Consider the following 19,575-nt stretch of genomic DNA (forward strand, 5'->3'; position numbering starts at 1 on the left):
CTGACTGGGGTGCAGAATCACAGGATATGACACTGGAAGGATGTAAGAATCAGAGTTCTACCTGCCTTGCCCTGGCAAGCTGTCTCCTCCAGACCTCAAGGGGCCGTCCCTTCTCTACTTTGTGTGGTTTGGAGCAGACATCAGGGCCCTCACTCATTTACTGAGTGCCTAAAATGCATGTTTTTGGTGAGCACCAAGTATGTAGGAGGCACTGTGTAAGACTTCACTGTCTCATATAACCCTTACAAAACATTCCAGCAAGGTAGGAATTATGCCCATTTAACAACCAGGAAGCTGAGGTTCAGAAGGTTTCTCTAATTTGCCCTAGATTATACTAATAAAGTCTAAGATTAGGAATGAGACCCAAGTCTGTCTAACTAATAGCCCAAGCCAGAGGCATAAGAAGGTGGGGAGGGGGGGAAGGTTTGTGAAGCTACTGTAGTACCTGCGGGACTACAGGGTGAGTGTCACTGTGGAAATGATTCCCTATCTTTAAATCAAACCTAAGAGAGGAGAGGTCACTGGGCAAGGGAAAGCAGGAGGGTTATTTAACTGACAGCCCTTGACATGCACCCTGCCAGCTCTCAGCCTGTGCATCTGTGATCAGCTAGCTGGCTGCAGTCTGGGAACTGCTTGGTCACACCTAGGCGGGTGGCCGGCCCCTCCTCCTTGGATAGAGGAAGCAGGAACAGGTGGCTGTGAGAGGTGGGGAGAAGGCCTGCAGGGCAGCAGTGGCTGGAGTCCCAGCTAGGATGGGCTCTCTCTGGGGCCTGGCTCTGTCCCTTTTTTTCTGCTTCTGGGAGGCTGGAGCTGCTGGGAGCTCTGCAGGTAAGGGGACAAGAGAGTCCCATGGGCTTCTCTCCCAGCAGGGCTCTGGGTGTATGTTTCTATCCTGGCAACTCTTTGTGGATGAGGGCAGCTATCTTGAGCTACTTAATTAACCATTAAGCTATATGTGAAGTATTACTTGTGTTATCTAACAAAAAGAGTTCCTCTATCTGGCACTAGCACAGCTGGACACTAAATACTCAGACTATCAGTAGAGAAAGATTGGCTATTTTATTATGAATGGTGCTATCCAAGAGAACAGGAAGCTAATGCTCAAAAGTCTGAACTATATAATGTCATGTAGGTCACAGATTACATAGGGCAAAATCACAAGACATTGTGGGTTAGGGGCTTCGGGGTCGTGCTGGGAACTGATTGGTTGGAGGTGAGGTAAGGGTCATAAATCATTTCTCTAGATCTTGAGGACACCTCTGATATCTATTATGGGTTCATGGGAAAGTAGCCAGGGGGTCCGTCCACCTTAGGGCTCAGGAACTGAAACATAACTTAGGTCAGGATGTTATCTTTAGTCTGCCAGAGGTCTGGACCTTGTGGTCATCAGTGAGATTCAGGCTAGCGACTTCTGTTGCTGATTGTGTTGGACAGGCTAGGTCTTTGAGGGGTGTGTTGCGTGTATACACACACACACACACAGAAAGAGAGAGATGATTTCTAGTGCTAGGATTTAAAGGTAAATTAATCAAAGTCATAAGGACCTTCAGTTTCACTATTACTGATAAAGAATATACCAATGGCAGTGTGTCCCTTTAAGCATGTATGACACTTCAGTCCATACAAATGAGCGATGTCACTGTGAGGTCACTGAGGGCTTGCCTTTCTGCCTGTGGGAGTGTGAGCAAGTGGGGACAGGGAGGTGCCAGCTCATGGTAAACATGATTAAAGCTAAAAAGCATGGCTTAACAAGATTCTAACTCCTTCAAGTTTATCCTTTAAAATACAGTTTTTGTGGGAAATATCTGACTGTGACAGACTGTTAGGAGAGGGTGAATTTGAGAAGCAGGACTTTTATGAGAGAACTAATATTGATCTATAACAGGAACTGTGCCAAGCTTGTCACATGCATTATCTTTTTTTATGGACTATTTTTTAGAGTAGTTTTAGGTTCACAGCAAAATCGAGCACAAAATACAGAGATTCCCACATACCTCACACTCATCGTCCTGTGCCAGAATGGTACCTGTGTTATAATCAATAAACTTCCATTGACAAATAATTATCATGCTGTGTTACAGGTGGTCAAGGCCTGGCAGGTCCACTCTAGATTCAGGGAGATGGAAGAAAATGCATGGAGCTGTGGGGATGCTTGACATGCCTTTATTCATGGGTGGGGGAGCCACAGATGCTGCAAGCTGCATGTCTCTCTAGTGAGAAGCCTCTGCCTGCTTAAGTACTAGAGACAAAGCCAGCAAAAAGCCAAAAAGTGACATAACATAGCATGATTCTATGCAAGTGAGCCCACTTCATGTTATGGGAACCATTTATCAAACCCAGTCTCAAGGCTATGAGAACACTACTTATCTGGCCCATTCAAGGTTATGGGAAAACTGCTTCACTTAGTTACCCAGACACCTCAGTGAGGAAGCCAGACTGCCTCCATTTACCCTATACATGCCTTATCTTTTTTCCAGCTTAAGCAATAAAAATTTATTGAGGATTTCTAGGATGGTTATCACTTCCCAGCCTCGAGGGAGGAGCCAACACTGTCGGAAATCACTGAGAAATCACATAATGTCCCAACAACCCTGGTGAACACAGGGAGGAAGAAATGTGTCAGTCTCCATTCATCTGAGAAGGGTGGGAAGGACAGATGCAGAGGGGACCACACATGGTACTGGGGGAGGGGTGGGGTGTGCTGGACTCCAGGCTGGCTCCTCAAACACCAGGGAAGACACAGATCTGCCTCTTCTCTGAGGGTGGAGTTCTTGGTCATCAGGCTCATTTCTTACCTTCATGAGGCTCTCATTTCCCCAGAGGTTTTTTTTTAAATTTTATTTATCTTTAAATCTTTTATTTTATTTTATTTTATTTTACTTTATTTTGTTTTATTTAGAGAAAGGATAAGGGAGGGAGAGAAAGATGGAGAGAAATATTGATGTGAGAAACATCTATTGGTTGCCTATCGTATATGCCCTGACCAGGGACTGAACCAGGGAATCAAACTGGCAGCCTTTCACCAACAAACTGAGCCACACCAGTCAGGGCTAAGACTTTATTTTCTTAAGAGAAAATTTAGGTTAGCAAAATTGAGAAGAGGTACAAAAATATCCCATATTACTCGAGTACACTCTTTTTAATCCTCACAATAACCCAATGAGAGAGATATGATTCTTACCCTCTCCCAACCATGAAGAGTGAGGGGACTGAAGTTTACCAGGATTAAGTAATACCTGCAGAGCCAGGTTTTGATGCCACACATGCCTAACCAGTGGACACACAAACCACCTCTTGCATGCACTCTGACCTATAAGGCTTGTGCTACACATTTTACATTTAATTTAATTTAATCTCCACAATTTTATGAAAATGGAATCTTGGAGCCAGGAGACCCTGCCAGCATCATGTAGGTGGTAAGCTGCAGGGCAAGCAGCAAAGAGAGAACTCAAACTCAGGGTGCAAAGTTCACACGCTTCACTGTCCACTAGTTTGATTTAAGTTTACGAAGCAGGAAAGTTGGAACATTCTAGAGCTATAGAGGCCAGGATGGACTTTGAGAACACCCCTGTCTTGAGGTCTTCTTTTTGAGAAGACCCTTTGTGTGTAAGAGATGTGGGTAGGGGACTGTGAAAGCCCTGGAAATGAAGAGGCTATGGGTTTGGGAAGCAGGATGACACCACATGGCTCCTGGAAGAGGACAAAAGGGTGTCAGGGGAGGTCAGTGGTCAGACCTCAAGACCCAAACCACTGTTTGGGTTTCAGGCTGTGTGGGCTGACCCAGAAAGTCTCTGTTTCCTTCCATTGTGTGGGGACTGAGGAGGCTCAGAGAAATATCTTGGGCTTTGAAAGTACATTCTTGTAAAAGCATGCTCTGTGTGTGTAGTTGGACTGCACAGAACAAGGCATGAGAGCAAATGCTGTGACCTACCTAAGGCATGTGGGTACAGCCATGCTTTAACACAGTGAAATTCTCACTGTGTTAAAATAAGTTGTGTGCCCTCAAGTGACTCGTTGAGAGGACATGGTGGGAAGCAGATGCTTAATAACGCTTGGCCGGCTTTGGAATACCAGAGTTTTCCCATTTCCCTTCACCCCTTTGTCCTCATCACCACAGCAGGGCAGGGACTAGGGCTGTCTTTCACAGGCTTGGGGAGGCCTAGTGGCTGCCCTCACTAGTAGGAGGCAGAGTCAGCATTTGAATCATTAAATCATTAGACTCCAAACCTAGTAAGCAACAGACCTGGGACTAGAACCCAGCGCTCTTTCACCATTCAGTGGGAGACACAGGAGGACAAGCTGAGGACCCGGGACTCTGTCCTGACACCCTTGGTAGATGTGACCACATGGTTCTGGACCGCCTTTAGGTCCTTGGAGACTTTTGGGACAATAGATCTCATTAAAGACCATCTCAAATGATCAGAATTCTAAAAAGGAGGGCTTATATTTTGATTGTCTTCCTTCCAAGAGTAGGATTGCTAGTAAAACACAGAGTGTCCCCTTAAATTTGAATTTCAGATAATGAAGTATTTTTAGTATGTCTCAAATATTGCATGGGAAACAAATACACATACTAGAACAATTATTTGTCATTAAAATCATTCTTTGTTTATCTGAAATTTAAATTCAAATTTAACTGAACATCCTGTATTTTTATTTGCTAACTCTGGCAACTCTCCCCAAGAGGGTCCTTGGTCCATGCACAGAGTGAGTCCCTCCCCTTCAGCAGATTGGAGAGGCACCGTTGTCAACCTATGAAAGAGCTTGTTGTCACCTCTCTCAGGGCAATGAGCACCCACTGGCCCTCCACTTACACAATCTCAGAGGACTTGTCAACAGTGAACAGAGACACTGTACCCTGTGGAGAAATGCTAGGAGAATCTCTCTAAAAAGTGAACTTTTACCTCACCTAACTCCCTATTTCCTGTGAAAACTTCTGGGTACATAATTTTTGGGGTCCTGGGGTTCTGTCTCTGCCATCTCAGGCACATGTTTAGGAGAGAATTGAGCAGTAACAGGAAACTCGCCCCTCTCACTTTGCTAGAACCCCAAGGATTCTGCCTGCTCCCCTCCCCTTTGCAGCAGCCACCACCCATACCGTCTCTGGAGATTCCTCTCTCCTAATCCCCCAGTTACCTCTAAACACAAAACTACAGCTGTTTCCTGCTGTGACCTGTGTGGGGAGGAGGTCCCTGAGCGGGGGCGATGGGAGATTAAGAAAGACACAGACACGGACAGTTAAAGGAAAAGCGGGGCCAGGTCGGACATTGTCCTTTGATGGAGAGACAATGACCCTGAACACGGTCTCCGTGTTTATTTTATAAGAGTTAGTTGAATAAAGCTCAAGGACATTTCACAGGCTCAGGGAAAAACTGCAGGCATAATTGCTCCATTCCCAGGCTACCTAAATGATAAATATTTCTTCTGAAAAAGTTACAGTCACATTCAGCTGAAGCTTGTGGTTAATGATTTAACTATCTCCTTAACCCCTGTGGGTTCCAGCAATATAACGCCAGCCTTCACCGTCCTCCAATGTTTCTTATGGTTGGAGTGTTTTTATTTCCATGGGGAAACATTTACTGGATGAGAAGAATATTGATGGAAAGTGATAAACATTCTTTTAGAAAGTTCTGAGAATTGAGGTCCCTGTTCTGTAGTTCTTGGCTCATGTGGATTTCTGCCTTCTTTGCTCTCTCTCCTTTGAGGCTGGGTCCTGGCCCCACATAGTCCCTCTGAAGCCTTCAGCCCAATAAACAACTAGATTCTGGGGTTTGCTTGCCTCAAGTGGGCCATCAGAGGATGTCAGTTAGAGCTACCCCAGTTCTGTGGCTGTCACATGGAGCTGGTCTTCCCAATACTACCTCCTTCTTCCTTGTAAATATAGATGGCCCATGGAGTGAAGGCAACTCTCCTTCCCACCCTCTTCCCAGAAGTGCCCAGGGCATAAACATAAGAACTTCTGTGAGGTCAGTCCACTGAAACTCATGGCTCACAAAGTTATCTTACCCAACACAGGCCCCAGCACCCGCAAACCAGGGCTTCTAGTGACAATGAACCACACAGAACTGCCTGCTGTGACTCTGGGGGTCAACACAAGCTCAGAGGGAGCTTCCCATTCTATCGGCCTTGCTGAGCCCTCTGTGCAGAGCCACATCCCTTTAGAAACTCAAACCCTGGACACCCAGACCTTTGACAGGATCTTAATACCAGCCAGCACCATCTCAGAATCAGAGACCAGGGAAACCAAAACCATATTTTCTGCAACAGAGACCAGGGCCCTCACAAAAATAACACCTTCCAAGTTCATGGTTGTGATGACTGTTCCCGTGGAGACATCAGCCACAAGTGGCAGTTCCTCAGAAGCTGGAGCAACCACAATGGAGACTGTTACAGGTAGTGATCTCTTGGTCTTTGGTATCCTCTGCACTGATGACAGCTCTGAAGAGACAAAGAGGATCACAACTGATGCCTTGCCATTGGCTCACATGTCTGCAGAAGCCAGGGCTCTGGCCTTGGAGAACAGCTCAGTTCCAGCCATCACTAGCTCACAAACCCTGGCACCTGACATCACAGTTCCATCTAAAGCCTTGGTTGCCTACACCATCGCTGACATTGCGGTTACCAATTGCAGCACTGTAGAACTAGAAACAACTGCCATCATTGCTGGGACCTCAGACATAGATCATAGCCCGACAGGAGAAAGGGGGACCCTGTCCACTCCTGAGACGTCAGCTTTGCCTGACTTTACTGAAGCAAAATCATACCTCACTAAGATCATGACCTCTTCTGAGACCTTGTCAACAGCCAGCACTCCTGATACCACAGTTGAGACCCCACACACCGCCAATAGCACCACAGAAGGAGAATCAACAGCAGCCCAGGCCGCCACCTCCAGTGGAACTTTAATGACAATAACCATAAACCCCTTGGAACAAACCTTACCCCTCTCTGTTGAGACAGCAAGCCATACTAAGGTCTCAGGAGCAGTTACAATCTCCACGGAGGCTGGATCAACAGTGGGCAAAGTGACTTCCTCTGCTGGGTCCTCAGGTATGATCTACAGTCTTTCAGAAATAGCCCCCATCCAGAAATACACCCACTCAGAGACGTCTACCACACACAGCACAACCAGTGGGCCTGTTCCCATCAGCAGGAGCTCTATTCCTTCTGTCCTTCTGACTACAACCAACAGCAGCCAAGAAACTGGTATCACCTCAGCCAAGACTACAGCTTCAGCAAAGACTTCAAAGACAGCCAGCACAGCTGGAGGGAAGCCAGCAGCCACACCTACCACTTCTCAGACAAGGTGGACCACAGAAGATACTACAGGTAACAGGCTATTCAGGTGTGGTCTTGGGGACTTGGGGTTTAGAGGCTCTAGGATGTCTACATGCTTAAGGTGTAGGGAGGAAGGATCTGGAGGGCCAATTCTGAGCCCTGTCTCTGATGTCTCTCCTCTTCATGATCTTCTAGTGGTTCTTGCTAAAATCAGTAACAAGCAGAGTTAGGGTGGTGTATGGAAAGAGCATGAGGACGAATGTCTGAAGAAATTTTTTGAGATCTTGGCTCTGCCCTTGACCTGAGTGACCTAGGAAAGATTCTTCTCCCTCTCTGAGCCTGAGTTTCTCCACCAGTAGCTGGAGGGGGTTGCAAATGGATGAACAATGAGGTCCTCTAGCTCTGCCCTTCTATGAAGTTAACGGTTGAGTAACTGCTGTGCACCAGGTGAAGCCCCAAAGTTTGTCTAGAAGGCACAGCCTTCATGCTCTAGAAGCCTCTGGTTCGGCCAGAGCCACACAGAGGAGCACCATGTGGGCATCTGGCCCAAGCTGCTGCCCTCCGAGCAGCTTGGACCCCATGAAATGGGGCTCACTGGATGCAGTCGCTGGAGGTGGCTCCACAAATCGTGACAAAATAAATAAAGGAGGTGAAGGTTTGGGCGCTCAAAGCTAAGACAACATCTCTAAGACAACATAATTCTCAGAGAAGAAGTCCTGTATCCAAGGCTGCTTGGTTAACTCAGCTCCTGGTCAGCCTGTGGCCTCCATCTCCACTTGCCATCACTCTGTCCTCATGCTTCGTCCCTGCAATATCCTCCAATTGCCCTGCCTTTCTGGGAAGGTAAAATAAAAATATTAATTACAATCACCTTGCTGAATTTCTTTTTATTCCAGGCAGAGGTGATATAAAAATACTTCACAACCAAAGAAAGTTTTCTCTCATGCCAGGCGTGTACTATGATCTTTGCATGCTCTCTCCTCTAATTAAATACTCAAATCCACCACATGATGAGGAGCTAGGAGAAGGGGAAAGGATTAAGAAGTACACATTGATAGTTACAAAATAATTGCAGAGATGTAAAGTTCAGCATAGGGAATATAGTAAATAATGTACTGTGTGTGGTGCCAGGTGGGTGCTTGAAATACTGGAGAATCACTTTATAAATTATAAGACCATCTAACTACTACACTGTACACCTGAAACTAATGTAAAATTATATTAAATGTCAAATGAAATTTAAAAATAAAATTTAAAATGATAATTAACAAACCCATCACTTGAAGTGGGTATGATTATCCCATATGACAGGTGATGGAAACAGATTTAAAGAAAAAAGAGAGCAGTAGGGTTCCAAATGAAAGTCTCTTTGATGCCCAAACTCATAGTCTCCTATTGTATTTTTATTTTTAAAAATTCAATTTATCAATATATTTTTATTTTAAAATGCTTTTAAAAATTTTTTCTTTTTCTTTTTCTTTTTTCTTTTTAAATTTAATCTTTATTATATTTTTCCATTACTATTTAGTCCTCTTATAGTCCCCTCCCCCAAGCAATTACCACACTGTTGTCCATGTCCATGAGTCCTTTTTCCTTTTTGTTCAGTCCTTCCAACACTTAACCTCCCTTCCACCTTATCATCCTGTTCTCTATGAATCTGTCTCTATTTTGCTTGTTAGTTCAGTTTGTTCATTAGATACCACATATGAGTGAAATCATACGGTATTTGTCTTTCTCTGACTGGCTTATTTCCCTTAACATAATGTTTTCCAGGTCCATCCTTATCATTGCAAAGGATAAAATTTTCTTCCTTTTTACAGCCAGGTAGAATTCTGTTTGTAAATGTCCCGTAGTGGTTTTATCCATTCATCTACCAATGGACACTTGGGCGGCTTCCAGATCTTGGCACTGTAAATAATGCTGCAATAAACATACAGGTGCTTATGTTCTTTTGAATTAGTGTTTTGGGCTCCTTCGAGTATATTCCCACAAGTGGGATCTCTGGGTCAAAAGGCAGATCCATTTTTAATTTTTTGAGGTATCTGCGTACTGCTCTCCACAGTGGCTGCACCAATCTGCATTCCCACCAGCGGTGCAAAAGCATTCCCCTTTCTCTGCATCCTCATCAGCACTTGTTGTTTGTTGATTTATTGATGACAGCCATTCTGACAGGTGTGAGATAGTATCTCACTGTGATTTCACTTTGTATTTCTCTGATGATTAGTGACATTGAGAATCTTTTCATATGTCTATTGGCCATCTATTTATATGTCCTCTTTGGGGAAGTGTCTATTTAGGTCCTTTGCCCATTTTTTAATTGGGTTGTTTGTTTTTTTTGGTGTTGAGTTTTGTAAGTACTTTATATATTTTGGATATTAACCCCTTATCAGATGTATCAACGAATATGTTCTCCATTCTGTGAGTTGTTTTTTATTTTGTTGATGTTTTCATTTGTTGTGCAAAATCTTTTTAGTTTGATATAGCCCCATTTGTTTAGTTTTCTTTTGTTTCCCTTGCCTAGGGAGCTATACCTGATAGAAAATTTCTATGAGCAATATCCAAACTTTTGCTGCCTATGCTTTCTTCTAGGGTTTCTATGGTTTCAGGTCTATCATTTGGTCTTTGGTCTATTTTTTAATTTATTCTTCTGTGTGGTATAAAAAGGTGGTTGAATTTCATTTTTCTGTACCTATCTGTCTAATTTTTCCAACACCATTTATTGCATAAACTATCTTTAGCCCATTGTATGTGCTTGTTTGCTCTGTTGAATATTAGTTAACTACAAAGTTGTGGGTTTATTTCTGGGCTATTCTGTTCCATTGAGCTATGTGTCTGTTTTTATGCCAGTACCAGGTTGTTTTGATTACTATGGCCTTGTAGTATAGTTTGATGTTTGGTAGTGTGATTCCTCCAACTGTGTTCTCTTTCTTAGGATCACTGTTGCTATGCCTTTTGTGGTTCCATATACATTTTTTAAAGACTTTATTTATTTAGATTTAGAAGGGAAGGGAGGAAAAAATAGAGGGAGAGAAACATCAATATGCGGTTGCCTCTTGGAACCCAAGCATGTGTCCTGACTGGGAATTGAATCAGTGATCCGTTGCTTTGCAGGCCCATACTCAATCCACTAAGCCACACCAGCCAGGGCTAAATTTTTAAATATTTGTTCTAGTTTTGTTAAATATGTCATTGGAATCTTGATAGGACTTGTGTTGAATCTATAGATTGTTTTGGGTAATATGGGCATCTTAATGATATTAATTCTTCCTATCTATGAACATGGTGTATGCTTCTATTTATTTGTATCTTCAATTTCTTTCTTCAGTGTCTTATAATTTTCCATGTACAGGTCTTTTACCTCCTTGGTTAGGTTATTCCTAGGTATTTTATTCATTTTGAAGCAATTACAAATGGGATTGTTTTCTAAATTTCCCTTTCTGTTAATTCATTATTGGCATATAAAAATACAACTGATTTCTGGATATCAATTTTGTATCCTGCTACTTTGCTGAATTCATTTATTTGTTCTAGTAATTTCCTGATAGCATCTTTGGGCTTCTCTATGCATAGTATCATGTCATCTGCAAATAAAGACAGTTTTACTTCTTCCTTTACAATTTGGATGCCTTTTTTTTTCTTCTTGTCTTATTGCTGTGTCTAGGACTTCTAGTATTATGTTGAATAAGAGAGGTGAAAGCAAACATCCCTTTCTTGTTCCCAATCTTAAGGTAAACACTTGTAGTTTTTGCCCATTGAGTATGATGCTGGCAGTGGTTTTGTCATATATGGCCTTTATTATATTAAGTATGTTCCCTCTATTCCCACTTTGCTGAGAGTTTTTATCATAAATGGGTGCTGGATTTTGTCAAATATTTTTCTGCATCTATTGATATGAGCATGTGAGTTTTATCCTTCATTTTGTTTGTGTGGTGAATCACATTTATTGATTTGTGAATGTTGTACCACCTTTGCCATATTTTTATCTTCCTACTGTTCTCAACTTGCAGATGGAGATGAAGGCTTCCTCCTCCTGCGACTGAGTGTGGCCTCCCCAGAAGACCTCACTGACCCCAGAGTGGCAAAAAGACTGATGTACCAGGTAAGTAGACACTTACTGAGACAGTAGGAGAGTCAGGAGAGTAGAGGAGTCAGGAGAGTAGAGGAGAGTGAGAGATTCTTGGGAACTCCTGCGGGACACAGAAGAGCAACTGTTACACTTGGGAGGAGCCTAGTTTCTTATGAAGTATTAAAAGCTAAATCTAACAGTCTCTGCCTATTTTTCCTGAGTTCTGAATTCCCCTTCTTTGCTATGTAAAAAAAAATTTTTTTCCTCACCCCCAATTTACCCAGGCTTTTAGAAAGTCAGGCCTTCTGGGAGAAGGTCAATCATATTAATGGGCAGATAGGCAGAACTTTTGGTTGCAAGAGACAGAAAACCAACCCATCATAGTTTTTACAGAAAAGGCAAGGTATTGGCTAAGATAGTTAGAAGTGGCAGTTTCAGCTTCTGTTATGCTAGATCTGGCAGCTCAAACATGATCATCAGGGTTTTCTCTTTCTCTCTCTCTCTTAGCTCTGTTCTCTTCATTGTTCAGAGCCTCTCTCCATATGTAAGAAAAGGTGGCTGTGACAACCCTAGATTCACAAGGCACTTACTCTCCCAAGATCTGCATATCATACTCAGGAAGGACTGACCTCATTGATCTACAAGGGCCACCATGACTGACAGCTCCATGACTTGAACCACATGGAATGATCAGGACAGGCCCCAAAGGAAATAGGGATGCTAAGCAGAAAAAAAAAAACCCATTGATGTATGCTGTAGATTGGGACTAACATTGGCATATATTTGTAGAGAAAATTGGGAAAATTTTCCTAAAACCAGATCACTGAGTAAAACTTCTAGTGGTGAAATTCTGGGGTTAAGTTTTTGGGGAATGGTTGAATTTTTGAAGGTTAAAATGGGTCAGCTCAGCCTAGCTCTTGTGCCCACATCTTGCTACCAGGGGATGGGAATATTTGGACCCTTGAAGTTCTGCTAGGGAGAAGGAGACCCATCAGACTCCCATAATAAGTAGTTCCCTGAACATGGCATGGAGAGTTTGAAGCAAGGCAGCCAAATAAATGACAAATGCCCACTGCACATGATAATCAAAGTAGCAAGTGTGAATCCCAGTTGGAGGGAAAAGCCAGGGTTGTGTCATATCTGAGCCCCTCCCCCCAAACTGGAAACTATTTCAGGGGTCAGAAAGAAAGTAGGGGGATAGGAGCAGGCAGGAGTGGAGGTGCAGGAACCAGGCCATTGTGGCGTTAGCCATCAGTTCTTGGGAGCTGGCCATTTCTTTGTGTAGGGCCCAGGGGTCAGACAAACAAGAAACTTTTGAGCCACATAGATCTGGGTGTAAATCCTAACTGAGTGATATCGGGTAAGTTACTTCACATTACTCTCCTATCTTATAAAATAAGGCTAATAGTACCTGCTTTAAAAGTTCACTGGGATGTTTAAATGACATTATGTGCACAAAGCCCCTAGCCCATGCCCAGCCTGTGGGAGGCTTAAGAAATGTTGCTGGCCTCCTCATTTGTTCTCTCCCACTGTCCCTTCCTGTACTAGGTCTGTGGGGAGCTCATAGGCCAGATGGGCTGGAATTACTCACCTGCTCTTTTTGCCCTCCAGCTCCACCATGAACTGCACACCCACATGCCTCCCACCCAAGTCTCCCTGCTGCATGTCAGGAGGGACTAAAGAACATCAGCTGCAGCCAGGCATGACTGTGTGCCAAGAGTGGGGCTGTACTGCTTATGGCCTGAGACCCACAGCAGAATGAAGTCCGTTACTACACCAAGATGTACCTGGAAGGTTCCCATGAAGGTCAGCTGGCCTAACCCTTAATCCCAGACATGGCAGTGGGACCCTGGCTCACAGATGCCTGAGTTGTGTGGGGATTGGGGCTTCCTCTGTTCTATATATCCTTGGACTTACCTTGCATATAGACTGTCTTTCTGTAAAGAGTAACCTTAGATCACCCATCTGTTATTGACTATGTGCTTCCATCTCACAATAAAATTATACTCAGTGTGACCCAAATGTTATATATTTGACCTGTGTGTTTTTGACATTTTTATGATATATCCTCACTGCCACCTTCCTTCTTCATGTCCTCTGGTTCTTGGTTTGGATCTGGACCACAGCACTTACTGAGGCTGTTAAACTGTGAGCTCCTTCAAAGCAGGGACCATATTTGTTTATCTCAGCATCCCCTGAACCTAGCAGAGTGCCTGGCCTGTAGTAAGATCACAGAGAATGTTTGTTGAATTGACTTGAATTGCAAGTTCTAGACTCAGGCAGATTTAAAAAGAAGTCTGTAATACTCATTTATTCCTCTGCCTATATCTCATAAATCACATTATTACTATTTTTAAAATTAAATGTTCCTTTTTTCTATTATAAAAGTAGAACTTGCTTATGATATAAAATTTTAAAAAAATTCAAAAGAACCAGAGGAAAAAAAGAAAAAGAAATGAAAAGGGGAGGGGAAAAGAACAAAAAAAGTTCCTAAAACCTCACCTCTTACATATAACTATTGTTAACATATATACTCAACATCTCCACTTGGTCTAATACCTCACATTCAACATTTCCAAAATCACATCCTCATGTTTTTCCCTAAACCTGCAGTGCCTGCATCTTCTTTATCTCAGTTAATGTCAATTGCACATTTTACATCCAATTCATCAGGAAATTTTGTTGACTTTACTGTTGTAAAAATATACCCAGACTCTGACCACTCCTTACATCTCCACTGCCCTCACCCTGGTCCAAGCTACCATCATCTCTTAACTAGATTACTAATATCCTCCTAACAGACCCCCCCTAATTCTACCTTTGCCTCCCACCCCCAGTCTAGTTCTACTGCATTGGTCAGGTCTCTTTTTATAATGTAAGGCAGACCATGCCATGCTTTTGTTCCAAACCCTTCCATTTCATTTAGAGAAAAAGCTAAGTTCTTCAAAGGCCTGCAAAGCTGTGCCGGGGTCCAGCCTCGGCAGGATCCCGAAGGATGCATGGCTAAGGTGAAGTGAATGAAGGGAGACACCCGATGGGGTGCCGGAGGACAGTCAGGCTTTTTGGGCCTGGCTGACTCACCGAGAAAAATCAATCTTTATTTTTATAGGGGAGGCTATACAACATTCAATGCATAGTGTGATTATCAAAACAGAAATGGTTACCATAGAAATAATTTCGAAAAACCCAGAAGGTTTTACAGATCCATCATGTTAAACAAAGAAATAACTGAAAAGTACAGGAGGTCCCACAGATCAACCATATCAAACAAAGGTTATTTTGACCAAGAGGGTCATCAATCAGATAGCCAACGAAGCTATACGGGCACAAACTTTCAGGTGCCAATTAGTAACTAGGTATCTATTAAGATTCTAGGGATTGGTCTAAATTAAAAGGGTACAAGGGGTGATTTATAGGTATATAGAAATCAACTATTGTCCGTTGAGATTAAATTTGTCTCAGTTAGGTTACTGGTTTTTTGCCTAGGTTTTTTGATTTATACATCTTGGGGCGGGGCGTGTTTTGTGTTCATTTCCATGTATTGAGATTATTATTTTCAACTAGAACTCCTTGCTCTTTACTCTCCTGTCCAGAGTATGGGAGGGGTAGTGGCTCTAATAAATCTTAAGCTTTTGAGTGGTGACTCCTTAAGAAACATTCCTAGCAACAGTTTCCTTCAGTGTTCCGGCAGTTGGTCTGCCCATAGTTTAATTTTGTCCTTAACTTCCCAGGTGGGGGAAGCAGGCAGCATTAGGGTTGCTAGGGATCTCTATTCTGTGGTCAGCAAATCATTTAGCGCAGAATCAGAGGCATCGTGCAGATTTTTTGTTATAACACACAGGTATCTAGAATTCTCACTACCTATTGCTAGCAGGGACAGGCACATAGGAGGAGATAGATAGGAGATCCAGCCATAGTCACCTCTGCTGTGCACATGAGTCTCATCCAACCTGACTGTGTCAAAGGTCAGCTGTTGGTTGGCTCCTGAAGCTATACACAATATGCACGCCCTTGCCAGCCTCCTTAACCTGCAGACTGCACTCCAGTCACACTGACTTCCTTGCTGTTCCTTGAATGCATGAGACCTTGGGAGCATGGTCCTGCCTTGGGACCTTTGCATGCATTGCTCAGTCTGCTTAGAATGCTTTACCTTCTGATACCCACTCAGCTAACTGCTCCACCTCCTTGATCTCCTTGGCGAGTCTACCTGGTCACCCTCTTCTGCTTCAATTTTCTTTGTAACACTGGTCACAACATGACATAATGCATATTTTATTTATTTGCCTTATTATTATCTGTCTCCCTCAACTAGAATGAAAGAGTTTGCTCACTGCTGTATCTCTAGTGTCTAGGACAGTGCCTGACACATAAAAAGTGCTCAGTAAATATTTGTTAAATGAATGAAGGAAAAAAGGCAACTTGAATATTGCTCTGAATAAGGGGAGTATACATATTTGATTGACTCTCTTCCTCTTGCAGAATGGGGGAATAATGAGTTTTATAAAGTAGGTTGGACAAAATTAATTAAAACATTCATCCCAGCATACTTGTTGAGCACCATCAATAGAAGAAACATTATGTTATGTGCCATGGAGGACTCAAAGGTGTCTTAAGCCACAGGAATTAAAGTTAGTAGAGGAGGTTAGAGATGTATAGAAATAACAATCTGAAAGAACTTATTTATATCATACATGGCAAAACCAAAATACCCTTAATATACAAAGAGTTCTTACAAAGCAATAAAAGGCAAACATACCATAGAAAAGTGAACAAATGGCAAAGACAGACAATTCAAAAAGAAGAACTATAAGTGCCTTTTTTCCACAAAAAAGAAACTTTGACTTCATCAGGAAAAAGGTAAATTAATACAATAAGATATTCTTGTTGTTTGTCAATAAGTAAAAATTTATAAAAATTACAACATTTCTACTAATGAAGGTATGAGAAAAAGGGCACTCTTAAACCTTTGTTTAAATAAAACAACCTTTTATTTAATAGGTTTGAATAAAATTGGTACAACCTTTATAGAGAACAATTTGACTACCCAAAGTCTTAAAAATGTGCAACCCTTTAACTCAGATTTTATTCCTAGGAGTTCATCTTAAGGGAATAATTAGGAATTTGTGCAAAGACTGATAAATAAATATGTTCATTAAATATGTATGGTTTCAGATTGGTACTACACTTATTGGGGTGGTCACTTCATAAGGTATATAAATGTCTAGTCACTATGTTGTACACCTGAAACTAATGTATGACAATTGGAATTGGAAAATAAATTAATTTTTTAATGTTCAATTACAGAACTATTTATAACAGCCAATAAAAGAAAAACAAAACAAAACAAAACAAAAGTAAGATATCCCAGTGTAGCCATTCGGTTAATGATAGAGTTATTTTACACAATCTATAGAAGTGTTGTTGAGATGTATATTTATTTACATGGAAAGAAATTCATGACATATTCTGTTCTCTTTTATTTTCTTAAGATGAAACCACTTGTTTTAAATTTCAAGATACTCTTCACACTGCATCCAGAGCTTTCCTTTCTAAAATCAAAGCTAGTCCTATTCTTACCTTCAGGGTTAACTGCACGCCCGCGCCCCCCACCCCGCCCTGCCAACTTTAAATAAAAGGGTCTATGTAATACAGCCTTAGCCAACTTTCTCAGCTCTGTGTCCTATGGCTTCATCTCCATCTCCTGCATCCTATGTTCCTCCTACAGGGAACTTTTCACTACTTCCTAGTCATACTTTCTTTGGTCAAACGTGTTTTCACATCATGATTCCTATCCTTGGAATGTTTTCCCTCCCTCTGGTCCCTTCATCTAGAAAACTCCTGGTCATGCTTTTAAGCTCAGTTCATTTAACGTTTCCTTGTGTAGGCTTTCCCCAAATTCCCTAAAGTCTATTTAGGTTTCTGTTATAACACTTAACATGCTATGCCATGATTTATTTATTTACAAGTTTGTTCAGTCATATGCACTTCAGGACCAGAGCTACCTAGTATTCATCTCTGTAGCCACAGAGCCCTGTTCATGGAGGTCACTCAAATGTTTGCTGAATGACTGAGATGATGGGCCAGTGAGCAGACAGCCATGAAATATGGGCCCTGGATTCTGAAAGTTAAGGAAATGACATTCAGCGCTGGCTGATGTGGCTCAGTTGGTTGGAGCATTGCCGCATAAACCAAAACATCATGGGTTTGATTCCCTGTCAGGTTATGTGCCTGGTTATGGGCTCGGTCCCTGGTCAGGGTGCATGCAAGAAGCAACCTATCAATGTCTCTCTCTCATATCAATGTTTTTCTCCGTCTCTTCCTCTCTCTCTAAAATCAATAGTCATGTCCTTGGGTGAGATTTTTTTAAAGTCTTAAAAAAAAAGAAAAAGAAGAAAATGGCATTCAATGTTGAAGTCAAACAAAATATAAATTTTATGATGTAATTATTATTAAGCTGCACTATAGGCATAAATAGAGAGCAGTTTGCATAAATGACTATAATGCTGCTGTTATGTAAATCTAATTCTTAAAATTTTTTTCTTTTCTTGCTTTGCACTGATTCAATTCAGTGATACCTAATAAAGTGGATAATTTAATCTTAATTACATACATTTAAGGACATACAGGTACATACAATGCTGATTACTATTGTTGAAAGCCAAAAAGTTTGTAAAATATGGGATACACTAATTAGAAGCATTTGGGAATCAAAAAGTATAAATGTGTGTGTGTGTGAGAGAGAGAGAGAGAGAGAGAATGAATTACTGGAGATGACTAAAATTAGAGGAAGTAATGTTATAAACCAACAAGAACCAAAAGTGCCTGGAGAAAATTCTCGTTATTTAAGATTCAAAGGTGTATGTATATGAGGTGAAAATGCCACATATTTTATAAGGACAAAGGTGGATGTGGACCTAAACAAGATAGCCTGCCTAAGGTCACCTGTGACTCAGCACAATCTCAGAGGGAAAAACACAAGGCCATGAGGACAATGAGAGGTGGAACTTTTCTGACAAGAGACTTCAACTGAAGCTTCTGCCCGAGGCTGGTTTTCCTTCATCCCTTGTGAAGTGTACTGGCCACCAGATAGTAGAAAGCAGTGAATGGTAAATAATCCTGTGGGTGTGCCTCAAATTCATATGAGTGGGCATAATTTTTTGTTATAATAAATACTTGTATTGGTATATTATGCCAGTTATCTATTACTGGTCATCCTGATCATTAAAAGCTGCTTGCCTCTGGCTCACAGGCAGTTTCTGAAAGGTTCCTCTCAGAACAGAAATGTATGGGCAAGGGAATCTGTGTCTCTGGCAAAGCATCTCCCAGACAGCTCTCCCGGGGCCCACTGAGGGTGTCTCAGCTGCCCGCCACCAACTGGGGGTGAGGGTGGGTGGTCTGCTTCTCTTCTCTGCCAAGCAACTATGTGTCTGGAGCCCTGAAGAAGTGCCCATCAGTTCTTCAATCCAGGTGCATAAGTGGTAGGATCCAAACCACAGAGAGTCAGGGAGTGGGCTGAGGAAAATTTACCACTGTGTCCTTGATCTAACTGCACCATTTACAAAGAAGCCTTTCCTTCCTAGCCAGAGGAGAGTGTCCCCCACAGGTGCCTTCTTCCTTTCTCATGGCACCCTTTCTCTCTGTGCTCAGTGACTCAGCTGTCTTGACCAGGTTACCAGATTAAACACAGGACACCAATTGAATCACAGTTTCAGATAAACAATGAATACTTTTTAAAGTATGTGGATTTCTCAGATACTCCATCCCTACACTTATTTATGATTTATCTGAAATTCAGATTTAACTGGGTTTACAGTATTTTTATTTCCTAAACTTGACAACCCTCCTTTAAGTGTCCTTTTCCACCAGGGTAAAGGTAGGCCTCCTATCTTTTTCTGATCTGTGGGTTTCCTTCTGCTACAGTGAACCCCAACTTCCTGTCAGGATTTGGACATCTCCAGTGCCTCCGGCCCGGTTGCCTGCCACACATTCTGCCTTCTTGCTCCCTCTGCATTGCTCAGTGGGAGGAGAAGAAACAGTGTATGAAGACAGATGAGGGGAGGAAGGACTTTGGTAGGGAGCAAGTAGGGGCTTTGTTCCCTACTTGCCACTTTGCTTTGGTAATTTCAGGTCCTCCTTTCCCAGGTTTGATGACGCAAAATAACTATAACAATCATGTCTTGTATCTCATGGGTCAATCCTTTGCCAAGAGTCCTGCCTGGGTTTAGGATGAG

General features: G+C 42.3%; 1 protein-coding gene across 1 annotated transcript; it reads left to right on the forward strand.

Annotated features, from left to right (window-relative positions):
• The first annotated feature begins 673 nt into the window (after window positions 1-673).
• Window positions 674-13,366, forward strand: MUC20 (mucin 20, cell surface associated). Its single transcript, XM_045851377.1, has 4 exons — window positions 674-828; window positions 6,016-7,329; window positions 11,286-11,377; window positions 12,956-13,366. The coding sequence occupies exons 1-4, from the start codon at window positions 753-755 to the stop codon at window positions 13,022-13,024; spliced, it is 1,551 nt and encodes a 516-aa protein (XP_045707333.1). The 5' UTR covers window positions 674-752; the 3' UTR covers window positions 13,025-13,366.
• Window positions 13,367-19,575: the final 6,209 nt, after the last annotated feature.

Source organism: Phyllostomus hastatus, unplaced genomic scaffold (genome assembly GCF_019186645.2).
Source record: "Phyllostomus hastatus isolate PE091 unplaced genomic scaffold, TTU_PhHast_1.1 phas_contig_86, whole genome shotgun sequence".
NCBI lineage: Eukaryota > Metazoa > Chordata > Mammalia > Chiroptera > Phyllostomidae > Phyllostomus > Phyllostomus hastatus.

Bases quoted from the DNA above. Each gene is read 5' to 3' on its own strand.
- MUC20 (XM_045851377.1), top strand. From the start codon at position 753: ATGGGCTCTCTCTGGGGCCTGGCTCTGTCCCTTTTTTTCTGCTTCTGG. The intron at 829-6,015 runs GTAAGGGGACAA...TACCCAACACAG, and splicing joins AGCTGCTGGGAGCTCTGCAG to GCCCCAGCACCCGCAAACCA. The intron at 11,378-12,955 runs GTAAGTAGACAC...TTTGCCCTCCAG, and splicing joins CAAAAAGACTGATGTACCAG to CTCCACCATGAACTGCACAC.